Source organism: Meleagris gallopavo, chromosome 8 (genome assembly GCF_000146605.3).
Source record: "Meleagris gallopavo isolate NT-WF06-2002-E0010 breed Aviagen turkey brand Nicholas breeding stock chromosome 8, Turkey_5.1, whole genome shotgun sequence".
NCBI classification, from domain to species: Eukaryota; Metazoa; Chordata; class Aves; order Galliformes; family Phasianidae; genus Meleagris; species Meleagris gallopavo.
In genome coordinates this window covers 8,778,292-8,792,308 of record NC_015018.2, presented here as the reverse complement: position 1 = coordinate 8,792,308, position 14,017 = coordinate 8,778,292, and the positions used below count along the sequence as shown (strand labels likewise).

General features: G+C 41.2%; 1 protein-coding gene across 1 annotated transcript; it reads left to right on the top strand.

Moving 5' to 3' along the window:
- The first annotated feature begins 2,463 nt into the window (after positions 1-2,463).
- TMEM26 (transmembrane protein 26) lies at positions 2,464-14,001 on the top strand. Its single transcript, XM_019617485.2, has 6 exons — positions 2,464-2,602; positions 2,782-3,017; positions 6,372-6,450; positions 11,069-11,182; positions 11,657-11,877; positions 12,906-14,001. Exons 1-6 carry the CDS (start codon positions 2,516-2,518, stop codon positions 12,985-12,987), a joined length of 819 nt encoding a protein of 272 aa, XP_019473030.1. The 5' UTR covers positions 2,464-2,515; the 3' UTR covers positions 12,988-14,001.
- Positions 14,002-14,017: the final 16 nt, after the last annotated feature.

The window sequence follows — 14,017 nt, the reverse complement described above, 5'->3', positions numbered from 1 at the left end:
GCTAGTACTTTCTAGCACATCTCTTGTTTTGAAAGATTTGCCTCTCCCCATGTTGCAAGAGTGAGGTTTTCCTTTCCAAAACTGGACTTTTTAATTTTTTGTTTCATGTGTAGAACTGAATCATTCTCATTTGTTTCAACATGGCTGTTAACTACCACATACTACGATCTCTTTGTAAGGCTGGCATAATTATTCAGCATGAAGTCTAGTATTTGGAAAACTGAACAGTTTCCTTCTCTTGAAGAACCTCTATTGGAAGTAAAATAAAATAGATTTTATTTAAACATGAAACTTCTTCAAAGACGTGAGACAAGGATTAGATAATACAGAAATAAGAGGTAAGACTTTGAGAAACCTCTAGAGCTCTTCCAGTCAGCCCTCTGCCCCAAAGCATGATCAACTAAACTGCTGATATTCCTGATGTATGGTTCCCTGATCTGTGTTCAAGTGTCTTTCATAATGGCGATTCAAGATCTCTGTGCAATCTGTTTCAGGGCTTCCGTGTCCTTCCTAGCAGGAAAAATCTCAAGACACCTAATGGTAATCTTTCTTGCTGCTTAAGCCTTCTGCATTCTCCCCTCTGGGATCTGGGCTATTGCTGGCCTCCCTGCAGCAGCTCATTTGGCCACTTCTATCTCTTCTCAGTTTTCTCTTCTCTAGACTGAATCACAGTACTCCACTTTAACTTCCTCAGCAGTATTTCTTCTCAAAGGTTGCTTTCAATGGACTCCCAAACCAGCTGTTCCACAAAACAACTACTGAGACATCTAAAAGTCTATTCTCTGTCATGACTGGATGTAATTATTGCCCTTTCTAAACAGCTACCGATGAGTCACATTGTTCTAACTTTCTCCTTTTACACAGCCCTCCATTGCCAGCATGGCCCACTGGTCAGCAAGACAAATATAATATAAAGTCAATATTAACTTCCTTCTTTTGTTTGGCACTTCCATCCATATGAGGACTGGATTGTCCATTGATGGGCTTATCTGGTAAAACAAACTCTAGGATATCTTTAAACACACAGCATTACTGACCTACCAGCAAATCTCACTGCATCTTTCCTCAGTACATGCTGTCATGGGACTGACCTATCCTACCGATCATCTTTCCAAGTTTATGATGTGTCTGTGATGTTAGAATCTCCACGAACAATTAGAATGTGCTGCCCTCATGTAATTTCTTCGTCAACAAGCACTCACAGAGGAGTATCTTGTTTAAGCTATCTCAGTTCTGTCTGTTCCCGTTTCCTTTTCAGTTACATTTGACCTTACCACCAGCAGAAGGGCTATGAACCTATAGCCCTCACAACACCACATGGGTGGCTGTTGGCAGGTGATTATCAGTGGTAGGCTCTTGACTTGATTTTGCTTTGAGTATAGGGAATATGATTCTGTTATTTCAAAGAGGCACACTGCACAGCCCATTTATTTACTCAGGCATTTCCTGAGTGAGAGACCTACACTGAATGAAGGACCTTTGGTCTTCCTTTTTCTGGGCAGGGTCATTTTTCAGGATTCTACTATATCCTTCAGCCCCACTGATATTGGCTGGATGGCATTGGTGGGAGCAGTTTGTAGAGAAGAGGCTTGGCTTCACTATGAGAAACCTTTGAGAAAAATTTCTTCTCAGAAGGGTCACAAATTTGAGACAAACATCTCCTTATCTTTAAAGTAGAACAATGCTTTTAAATAAGTGAGGAAGTTAGGCCTTTGGAGGGTCGTAGTAGGTTCCATGTCTTCCAATCTGCTTTGGTATTTTACAATAGCACATCTCAACTTCAGTGCTTTGGCAGGAAACAAACACAAAATTGGAGCAGGTAACAATTCTCATGCAGGTGACATTTCAGTTTCAGAAGTATAAATTCAAATAAAAATGTAACTACCATGAGAAACATCAAGGCAACTCTTACTGTATTCTGCACGTTATAAACTGTTGCCCCCAGAAGGTACTAAAGCTCATTCCAGAGGTATCTGACTTAACAGACAAACTCAAATGTGTCTTTTGTGTCTGACTCTATTGGCTTATTGGATAACACTGGTGTTAGTCCAGATTTCAGTCTGATTTATGGAATTCCTCACACTGGGGCTGCTTCTTCATCCTGAAGCAGGTTGAAGATTATTCAATACATTAGTTAAATTAAAGCCAATGCAAGTTAAAAAAGCTAAGCAGTGCTGAAATTTAATCAATCAATCGGCTCAACACTAATCTCCACACCCATGTGTCTGCACACAGGGATTCCAATACTGAAGTACATAGCCTCTGGTTTCTTTATTGCACTGTTAAATGAACAATTGCAGAAGTTTCCAAATATGAAGTAAAGCTTTTGTGGGGAGGGGAGAGTAAGGAGGTTTTTGCAGCATCAGCAATGCAGTGGAAGTTTTAGCAAGGAAGATTCATATTTCTTATGTTTTATCTCTTTGCAGGGCATACAGGAGATAAGAACATCAAGTGGAGCTGGGAAGGAAATGGGAACTGGGCGAGACTGCAGTTTCCCTGGCCTTCAGTCCCTGAGATGATAGAGAGGGGACATGCAGAAACCTTTCCTGCTCAGTGTGGTCAGAGCTGCACAGAGCACTGCAAAGCACCACAGCTTGGAAGCGTGAGCATTTTTTTTTTCTTCTCTCCAAAAAGTTTTCAGGAAGTCTGGGGGAGGGGCAATACCGTTTCTTTTTTGTTATAATGGGCCCCTTTGTGGAGATGGGAGAGGAAAGAGCTGCGTGCCTGCGTTGTGCAGGCTTTGCTGTGATTCCCAGGGCAGCTTCTCTGTGCTCCTAACAGGCACTGGGCCTGTCTGTGGGGAGAGTGGAGAGGGACTGGGCCGGGATGGAGCTGATGGTTCTGCTCAACGCTCTTGTTACTCGCCTGCTGTTCGTGTTGCACTCCCTCATCGGGGTCTGGAGAGTGACTGAAGTGAAGAAAGAACCCAAGTACTGGCTGCTGGCACTGCTCAATCTTCTCCTTTGCCTGGAGACAGGGCTCACGCTCAAGTTTAAGCAAGGCAGAGGCTACAAATGGTGAGCATATCCTGCTGGCTCCGACGGAGCCCCTCTCGCTTCTTTGCATGTACTTTGCTGCAGATGTGGGGCTGCTGCCTGTGGGCAGAGCTGCCCTGGCTTCCTTTCTGCCACAGTTCCAGGGAGCTGCGGTCTCCCTCCTGCAGCATCTGGGGTGGTAAAAATTGGTGAAGTCCTGGCTAGTCTGTGGCCAAACCCAGAGGGCTTTCAGGAGGGGCAGCTTTGCAATAGATGACTTGGGAACCACTCTTTGTACAATAGTGAGTGTGCAGCAACAGCTGCAAGAAGAAGGAACTTTGCTGCAGCCAAAAGCTGTGTGTTCTGGAGCTGCCAGTCCAGGGTGCAGGGGAAGTGGGGGCACGCATTCCCTGGCAGGGTCACTGGGCACCACAATGCCACAGCCGGTCAGGAGCACAGGCAGTGAGATGCCAGGGGCCCCACACCTCTCACCCAGCCAGCCATTTCCTGGCAGGCATCTCATTCCCTGGGACTGCATTCCCTGTCCCTGCTACCCACAACAGTGCTATTTCCATGCTAGTGCATGAACAAAAGCTCAGCATCAAATAAAAGATGAGCAGCAAGAACTCTTACACTAAGAGTTGTTTAAGTGTTTGGATTTGAATGTAAGAGGCTATTCCAGAGGGAAGCCTTCATGCAGGAAAAACTGCCTGAGAAATGAGCAAAATAAGTTAGTCATAGCAGAATTTGCCCAAGCTCTTGGGTTTTTACACGTATGTAAGGAATGACTGCAGTCATCTACAGCTCATCAGCACAGTCAGTCAGCCAAAAACAAATAGCTGGTGAAAGGGAAGTGGGCACGTAACTAATTGTCCAGGTTTCATTAGGACCTTTTCTTTGTAAAAATCTCAAACTGCAGGTTTTTTTATCCCAGTGTCCCCAAGACAAATTCAAGGTAAAAAAACAAAAACAAAAACAAAAAAACCTCTAGCAATTTCCGTGACCTTATATTTCTGTCTATTGCAACCTGTGAAACTCATTATAACAGAAGCAACATTGTATGACAATTCTCAAAAGTGTTCTATATCTAAATTTAAATGTAATAAAAGCAGTGATTCTTTCTGGAATAGAGGAAAATTTAACAACAGCAGAGCACATGTGCAAATCATAGGCAGAGTGAACAGAGCCCGTTCACTGGGGTGAGGAAGAGGCAGCAGACACTTCATGAAGGCATACTTGCTAAGCCCATTTTTGGACAATCAAAAAAAAAAAACCAACCAGATACAGAAAGCAGATTCTTTTTAATGAGCATGTACTAGAAGTCAGGGCTAAATTTAGCTAGAAGGAAAATGGACATAGTCCAGCACTTTAAGAAACACAGTAAATGATGTTGTAGGTGAGGACTGCAGACAAATGAGCAGCATCTAATCACAACAGGATAACTTTCTGCTCTGGTGGCAAAAATCCATACTCAGAACCAGTAGCATCAGCTGCATTTATAGAAATGCCTCCATGCATGTCTATTAATGCAAGCAAAGGACAGTCTCTACCACAGAACTCTCCTGCCTCCACAAGCCTCGCATGCTCTCCATACACTATTGAGAAAAGACAGTTGATTACATCAGCAGAAATAATTAAATAGAGCATGTGGAGAAAGAGTAATATTGTGTGCCTGGCCAAATAATATTTGCTCTACAGTGTTCCTTCTGAAAGAAAGGCAGGGTTAAAGCTCTGAACTTTCCTGGCCAGATCTGCTATTGTTAGCTCAGCATTGCTAACTTGCCAGCTGGAGGGATTTCTCATGTGCTCAAGTCCTATAGGAAATACTGTAAAATAAAGTAGTTCTCCCATTCAATTGAGAGGTGTGTTCTCTCCCAAAATAACTAGGCTAAAACCCCACAGAATCACTAACTTCAGGAAGAGGAAAACAAACAAACACTCAAGCACATCTTCTAACCCCAAGAACAACCAAAATGTAAAAAAGGAAATACAAACCAATTATAAAAACCAAACAACACGCAACAACTCAAGACCACCTTATTTAGAGGGATTAACTGAAACTTTTCAGAGCAGTTCAGCAAACAAGTTATTTTCCTAAGCAGCTGGATTTTTGGTTGTTTTTCAAAACAATCTCCTCTGAAAAAGTCATTATTACAGAAATAAAGGTACATTCTATATATGAGCTAATAATACATCCAACTACATTTGACCAAAACACAATTATAAGCAATTTAAGTTCACTGCCATGTCTGCTGCTGACAAGACAGATGGAACCAAACAAGTGTCTTGAAGCTGTCCTCACTCTTCTCCCTGAGATGTACATGTGGTGCAAAGGCTGCTGTCACTCTTGGAAGCATCGCTGTGATGCTCACTGCATACTATGGCAGGGCTGGCACTGGACAGCCTCATTCCTAATCCAAAATGATAAGAATTGCAAAATGAAAAAATAAAGTCATACGTTTTATAGGAAAACATACAATCATAGAATGGCTTGGTTTGGAAGGGACCTTTAAGATCATCTAGTTCCAACCCCCTGCTATAGGCAGGGACACCTCCCACTAGAACAGGTTGTTTATGGTCCTATCCAGCTTGGCTTTAAGTGCTTCCAAGGCAGGGGGCATTCACAACCTTACTGGGCAACCTCTTCCAGTGTCTCACCACCCTCATGTCTGAATAAACTCAGATCAAGAAGCTTTTGATGATAAAGGTTCACCACCACAAGTTATAGAACAGAGTAACAAGAAAAAGAAACTGGAGAAAGAAATCCTAAAAAGATTAGACAGTTGCAAGCACAAGTGGGGGAGAAGGGCAAGGCCCATTTTCATAAATCATTTTAGTCTGCACTGAAAAAATCTAACTGAAGAAATGTCTTCAACAAACTGATGTTGTTTCCAACTTTTCTGTGCCACCAGGATCCTGATCAACAGCCTTCATCCCAGCACTATCCAGTGGAACGACTCTAGATGTAGACATCCCTGCTCATTGTAGGGGATTTGGACCAGATGACCTTTATAGGTCCCTTCCAACTCAAGTGATTCTATGATTCATCCTTCCTGAAATCTAAAAGAGCACATCAGTTAGACTTTTTTGTTGTTAGTTTGTTTTAAATACTGAGAATGCCACGGTGGAAATACAAACAGCTAAAATACTTGGATAGTTTTTGAGAAGAGATTTTAAATAAACTATATATAATCTTAGGCTTACAAAAAAAAAGAAAGTGTAATTCGTAACATTGACAGTGTGAGGAATTCAGCAAGAATTGCAACTCTTATTTGCAGTTATAGCCCAATGTGAACTGTAATGTAAGTAGAATTCTCCAGGTCCAACTGAGATAATGATAGAGAATACAAGATATTTACAATGTGATATAATACCAAGCTATCTTTTCCTTTGCAGGTTTTCCCCAGCAATCTTTTTGTATCTGATTTGCATAGTACCATCATTATGGCTACTGGAAATTCACCATGGGACACAGGTATTTATTATGAAACATGATGGAATGGCTTGAAATTGATTATCTGATGGGCTGGGTTTAGGTATAAAAATGCCAGACCTTGATCCAATTTTCCATTTTATGCTGGTGGGCCTCCCAGTCCGGCTGGGACTATGGACAACTGTGCATTTCCTAATATCAAGTAATGAACCTCTTTCCTAGCTAAAATGAGACTATTTGTATTTGGCTGAGAAACTGAAGACTAGGAGTATGAAATACAGCATTTCAGCCCCAGGTTACCAGCTTGAATCTTGCTCAGGATGGTGGAAGAATTTCATTGCTTTAGAGGCCTTTGTAAAATAAAATATGAGTTTTATGGCATTTACGGGCAAACTCCAAGCAAGCCAAAATTGCAGTAACTATTAATTAAAAGGCTCTTAAATTACCTCATGTTTACTGCAATCTAGGAGAATATTCACAGATTCCTACCACAGATTAGCTGTTGTGGTAATTTCTCTGTGCTATATAACTGGGAAGGGGAGTCTGGATTCCACTTCAGGATCCAAATGCGTGACAGCAATTTTAAAGACAGTGATTCCTGTGGCAACTGAGGTTACCAGTTAGGATGAAGACAAAGACAACAGCCCATGCCAAGCATGTGAGCCCTTGCCCTGTGCCAGCTACTTGCAAGTCCCCATAGAACTTCCATGCAGTGAAAAGGGGAATTTCGCATGCTCCAGGATTTTTACACAACCTTGGCAGAAAATGACCTGGTAGGAGCAAAAGAGAAAGTGATAGAAAATGATACATTAATTAGACTAAGGAGACACAGTCCCTTATTTTCTCTTTTGAAATATTGTTAGAGCCCACAGATGTATAATCAAATATTCAAAATTGTGTTTACACTGAAAATGCCTGAGGCTTTTTCTAAATACAGCAGCAGGAATTTATTGTCATCTTGTTTTGCCAAATCTCCTTAAACAGTCACAGACAGGTAACGTGGATATTGAGAACATTTATCATAGTTAAATCTGGTCCACAAAACAGGCTAATTCTGTAGTCAGAGGCAGCAGTTTATTTCCCAAAATGATGTTAGAACATGGCATATTTTGTTCTTATTGATATACTGCTACTATGAATTAAAGAGGGAGTATATCAAGTTAACAGCTTAGTTTATATCTGGAGAAATAGGATAGAGAGTTCTAGAAATGCACCATCAAACAGATTCAAAAGCAGTATACCTCTAGAAGAGGAGCAGCCCTCGTAACAATATCAAACAGCACCTAGATAAGTATTACTCTTCTGGTGAAAGTTTTGCTGAAGTGTTTCTTATGAAAATAATACCAGAATGGCTCCATCTTTTTTATTCACACACCATCAGAACAGTTTGTGGTCTTTGAGGCAACAGAACTTTGATCTCTTGTTGAAAACCTAAGAGGGAACATCAGCCACATGTGCTGGTGCTGTTACTTCAGGCATGTGCTAATGCACAGTTTCTCCTGAAGACTGAGGCAATTCTGCCTCCGAGTACTGCAGAACTGGACAGAAGTAGTGCCGTAGTGCCATTCTCAATCAAAGTGGAATATTGAGTGCATAGAAAGTGCTGCTTTGCAGTGAAGCATTTGGGGATGAAATGCATCTTTGGGAGACTCCGTAAAATAAATTAAATCATACCGAGCAAAAGAAATTGCTGTCAGCAAAACAGAGTGGCAAGAAAATTAAAACCATTTATTCCATTAAGAAATAATAGTAATTCTTCAAATGCATAAAACCTCAGATGAACAAATGCCTCTTAGCTTTTCAAATACCTTGTATATTAGTGCCACAAAGCACCAGCTGATCACTTTTAGCAGAGGTTACCTGACTGCCAGGACAGTATTCATGCAAGCGTCCTGCTCAAAAGTACGATGGATACTTGGTGAACCTTTAAATATATTTAACCGCTAAGGAAATAACCAGTTTTCCTGTCCATTCCCGCAGCCTCATTCTAACATGAGATTCTCTTACCAGCTAAAATTCCACTGTATCACTCTTCCAGAAGAGATACTGTGCATCGTTTCTCCTTCCCACACCCATTGTCTTCTTCAACTGAGAAGACAGCTTAAACAATCTTTTCTTCCTATGTTACATTTTGGCTTTCTAGTTGAAGCAAAATGAAGCAAAGTCACACTACTGAATTTGACATCGTGTGTGTTGCCATAGTGATGGCCACACTGCTTCCAGCGATGCAGAGCGACGGGTACCTGTTGCTTAGCCGAGGCTGTCAGCTTCCACATGGTAATAGGGCTGAGGGCACTCTACCCTGCTATTCCAGCAGCAATTTTATCACCTCAGTGCTGGGTCTGCTGCAAAAAGTTTTAGCTGACCTCGTTTCTATCTGGCATTGAATAAGCAGCAAATAGAAAATTGCTGAATTAGTTCAGCATTTCAGGGGGTCGCACTACATTACCAGCAAGATCTTTGCAGGCTGGCACTAAGAAAATATGTCATGCAAAACAGTTACCATTTTGATGATGTTTTATAGATCAGAGGAATATCAGCTTCATTTCATAAGAAACAAAAGAAGTAAACCTAGCTAGAATTTCTGTGAGACGTGTACAATTTCTTCCTGTTCTATTTCTGCACAATAAACATTAAGCACTTTTGTTCAGCTACACACACATCCGGACTCCTATGAGTAACAAGGCTGTAGAGCTAAGCAGGTAAACTACGTTCATCTGCCTATGCAGCTTAGAACTGGCTTCTTCCTTGTCACATTCCCATTAAGTCACTGTGCATACACAATTAGCTAGGCAGATATGCCTGGCACCAACAGGCCTATTTCATGCATATACATGACGTAAAATAAAGGCTCTTTTCCAAACTTTCAAGTGAATCACCACCACAATTGCCACTTAATAAATATTCAGAGGAACAAACCGAAAGAAGAGAGGAACCTACTGAAATTAAAATTGGAGGTTGATTTAAATACCTGACTCTGCAGATGCAGTTCTCCATTTCCAGCCTGCAGGCAGAGAGATTCAGATCTGGCTCTAAGGAACACTGTTTGGTCAACATTCTTGGAGCCATGCATCTCCCATCAAGTCAGGAATGGTGACAAAAATTGCGTATTAGGAGCCTATGAAAGACATAAATAAAGTCAACTTATTTTCTTAATCATTCTCTATGCCTATGTGCAGCTAGAAAACAAAACAAGCCCACAGCAGGCTGTGCAGGAGCAACCTGTAGGGAAAACCTGGGAGATCAGCCCCACAAGGGCTAGGCAGAACCCCAACCCTATCTGTCCCTGTTTCCATGGCCAGAACTTCAAGATCCCCCTTCTCCAAATGGAAATTTTTCCCCAACATCTTGGTGACAATCTTTCAATGCTGTCACACCCATTGTGCAATAAGCCATGCATTCAGTTTCAGAGCCTTTATCACCAATTCTAAAAGAACAGGCATTGACTTTTTTCCAGATTTTTCAGGCCACAGGAAGTTGCTCCATTTATCTACACTGTCAGGCAAGAAGCAGCACTTGCTCAGATATGAGCAGTATCATCAGAGACAAAGTAAAAGGGGATCTGAAATTTTTTAGGCTCTGACATTTGCTGGAAAATGTTGCCCATCTATTGGCAGGCATTATGCTGAATAGAGCTGCTCAGTATGCACGCAAACATTCCAATTGTTGCAGAAAATCACTCCTCGTGCAATAAAATGGTGGGGGGCCCAGTGGAGAAATGCAAAAGCGGAATAGAAGACTTTCGTGACAGCCTGGTTTGATTTTCTAATTACTCCTTTTTTATTACAATGAAATGCTAAAGGCTGTTATGAAGACAGATGTTAGGAGCCAGGCCCCAGCTACCCCAGGAGCATCTGCTGGACAAAGGCAGAAAGCAATGCAACTCCCACGCTGAGTCACTGCGCTGCACCCAGCAGTGTGCTTTAGCCAACATTTACTTTCCCACAGGATCCAATGCCTGCAAAAACTAAAGCACCAATTTTTGTACTCTGCAGGGGCAGGCAACATCACAGCCTCATTTTTTCTAGTTATTCCTGAATCTCATCTCTCACATTATGAACTTTCTACAAAATAGGCAAAGTTGCAGGGAAAGGAAGAGGGAAAATACAACCCAAATGCCCCCGCGGCTCAGCTCTATTCATTGCAGCCTTGAGGGAAATCACAGAAGAAAACAATTGCATTTTTAGAGAACTTATTTTGGACAGTAAAAGCTTAAAACAGATACTTGGAAAACAAGTTTGGATACAGAGCCTCTGATCCTAAGCATAAGATAGCAGACATAAGATAGCAGACTGAGCGAATTTTACCTACTCTACCATTCTAGGCAGAAAGAGGCAATGTAGGAAACCCAGCAGCCTGTTGAAGAGAGCTGCAGAGTGCAGCTTTAGCAGAGAAACGGTATGACCTGCTCCATCAGCCTTTGAATTTACATCTGCTTCTGCAGAACAATCCTGCAGCTTCCAAAGGGCCTACCAACACATCTCTCCTGTTTACAGAAGACGAATTCCTCCCTTCTGAGAAAGAGGGTTACTGCATTCAGAACAAGCATGTACCTTTGTTAATCATCCACCATCAAGACTGCAGGCCTCTTTCAGCCACAGAATACATCTGCTGCCTGTGCTCGATATTAATGCTTATGTAATGTTTTTGTTCACAACAGTATTGCAGTAATGAGCCTGAAGCTGTTCAGTTGAATGTCACCAATCAAGACATCAGTCAGCCTCCAGACATCAGTGAGGGAAGCGAGAGAATAGATCACCACATCATTCGGACGGTGGGACACCTTTTCCTGTTCCTATCAGTGAACTTGTGAAATGTTGGGAAAAAGCAATTGGAGAGGACTGTCATATCTATACAGGCAATCTCTTTAAACAGTGACCAAAAGAAAATGTAGCTTACAGAAAGCCATATGGTAAAAGTGGCCAACATGTCACCAAATACTAACACTTGTTGGTAGGAAGTCTCATACCGTTCTCCTCAAAACTTAACTGAATTTAGAGTGTCTGAATGATGGTTCTGCAAATGATAATAGCTAAAAAATGATAACAGGAAAAAAAAGTATGGAGAAAGAATCAGTACTCATTATCCAAAAATGTTAACATGCCTTTTTCAAATTATACCCACCACATAGAAATTATTTCCTCTAATGCTACATGAAGGAGATCAAAGGCAGGCTGAAGGATTAATGCCATCTTTAAGTTAAGTCTCCTGAAGTTACAGCATGTTACTGTTGTTGTGTTTTAAACAGGCTAAAGTCTTTGTGAATCAGCTCTCCACAATCTGTGAGACTGTATGGACCCTGGCCCTCCACCAGACCTTTCTACTACTTCTAGTAGTTGGGAGATGGCTTCTCCCCATTGGGGTTGAAATCACCCGGGACCAGTTGTCCCAGCTGCTTCTCATGTTTGTAGGAACAGCAGCAGATATACTTGAATTTGCTAGTGAAACCCTGGACATTGAGGATGTGCGGTAAGGAATATTTGCTGACATAACTAATTTGCACATTATAAAAGAGCTTTGTTTGTGCTGTCTGTGGCATCCAGACCACTAGAACTGTATTCCCTCCGATAACAGAAGGCTACATTCAAGGGCTCTGTTTTCCTATTCTCTTCTTTCTGCTGTAAAAGACGTTACAGTCCTACAAGCTTTGTTAGAGATTACTTATCCACTGCTAACAGAGAAACACATCACATTCATCACAGCAAAAGGGTACAAAAAGCCAAACAAGTAGCGTAACTGCCATGTGGCATCAGGTCGGAAAGCTATAGCAGTTGGAACTCTGGCTACACACAGAACTTCTCAGATTAATGAATTATTGTAGACTGACATAGAAGTAACTCAAGTTTGCTTTAGTGACTCATTATCCACGTTGTTTCTTTGGTTACTTCATTTGTAGTTTCTTCTTCACATTAGAAGAACAGCATTCAAAAGTAAGAAGAAAGGGAACAGCCTAGTTCTGGTGTGAATTTTCAACACTGCACTCTCTCCCAGAGAATGTAAGCCCACCTCCCTCTCACAGCAGTGAGAGCTGAATTGTGAACACCTATCACAAGGAGAAAGAATCACAGAAAAGGTTCTCCTGCAGACACTATTTTTTATTTCATGCTTTAATATCACAGAAAAGGCTTTATAGCAGGGAAAGAGGTCCTTCTGACTTGGAAGAGAAGCTTCAGGCTTGCAGGGAATATGTAATCATTACAAGGATAAAGATAGACTCTGTAGCTCAAAGTAGAGATATTTCCATATACTTATAACATCGGCATCAGGAATTTAGTGTAATTGCACAGCTGGAACATGTGGACTGAGCAGCAAAAATTCCACACCAAAAAGTGCCTCTGTTTTCCTCAGTATTACTAGTATCACTTGGAAACATGCATTAATCACTGTTGAGCTCAACTTCCCTTTAAATGACATTCCAGATACTACAGAAAACATTTCTGTTAATACAAAAGGAAACAACTGCTTTTTCACTGTTACTACTTTTTCTCCTCCCGTAGGAAGAATTATATTCTCATAAATGCAATTCTTGCTGTATGGACCTGGAGTATGTTACAGTTTCCACTTGATCTTGCAGGTTAGTACTTGCACATAGACAAGAAATAAGAACATGTGCTTTAAGGTTTTGCTGGCATGTCTTGTGATTGTGCACAGGCTACAGGCTATATCCAGGGCTTCTGCTGAAGAGCAATTCATATGATAGTGACACTTTCTGAAGAAAGCCTATTGTGGTCTCTTTCGAGGAAGCACTTGTTGTCTAAACTCTACCTTCCGGATAAAATACTACTTCCAGAAAAAGTGGAACTGCAGTACTGAAGCATTGCTCTAGTTGCCTGTTACTCCAGTAAATTTCATTATGTTAACTCCTGGATTAGATCTGGCCATGGAATCTATCATGGTTCCAATCTGGGGAGAATGGATCTCACAGAGAAATAGGCAAATATCAGCCACAGGGAACAACACAGCCTAAACACAGATGTCGCAGGCTCTCAAGGGGTTACCACAAGACACATTACCTGAGCACAGGGAACTTGCAAGACCACACTGTATTGGGACTGTATATTCTTATCCTAAACTAAAAGGCCCAACATCCAGCTAACTCGGGCTGGTATTTGCCTGCAGACAGAAAGGCAAAGGTCAAAGGAGATAATAAAAATCTTTTTCTTTCAACCCTTTCGGCCTCCAATATCACCAAGTTTGCAAGTCAACTGTATCAGTCCGAAGATAAGTTATCCACACAGCATCTTCTATAAAACTGATGACTACTAGGTTGACTCACCTAAAGTAATGAACAAATAAAGTAATAATGAAAAATAATTCCTGAAATTTTTCATTAGCTCTCTTTTTGTGGACAGCACTAGGCTTTGATTTCAATTTTGAAGGTAGGAGAATATTTCAGTATTTCAGCTCACCCATCACCTTCTGAAAAAACAGTGTTGCAATTTACCACAGATAATTTTTTTTTTTGTACTGGTAAAATATATTCTCTTAAATATGCACAAAAGTTAAAAAAAAAAAACCCAACCCACTACACATAGTCAAATAAATTCAAATGCTATTTAAAGAAACCCCGCATTAATTTAAGTAAAGCAAAATGTGTGTTGTGCTTTTT

Coding starts and splice junctions, on each gene's coding strand:
- TMEM26 (XM_019617485.2), top strand. CDS start 2,516: ATGATAGAGAGGGGACATGCAGAAACCTTTCCTGCTCAGTGTGGTCAG. Junction 6,451..11,068: donor AAATTCACCATGGGACACAG/GTATTTATTATG, acceptor TGTTCACAACAG/TATTGCAGTAATGAGCCTGA. Junction 11,183..11,656: donor ATCACCACATCATTCGGACG/GTGGGACACCTT, acceptor TGTTTTAAACAG/GCTAAAGTCTTTGTGAATCA.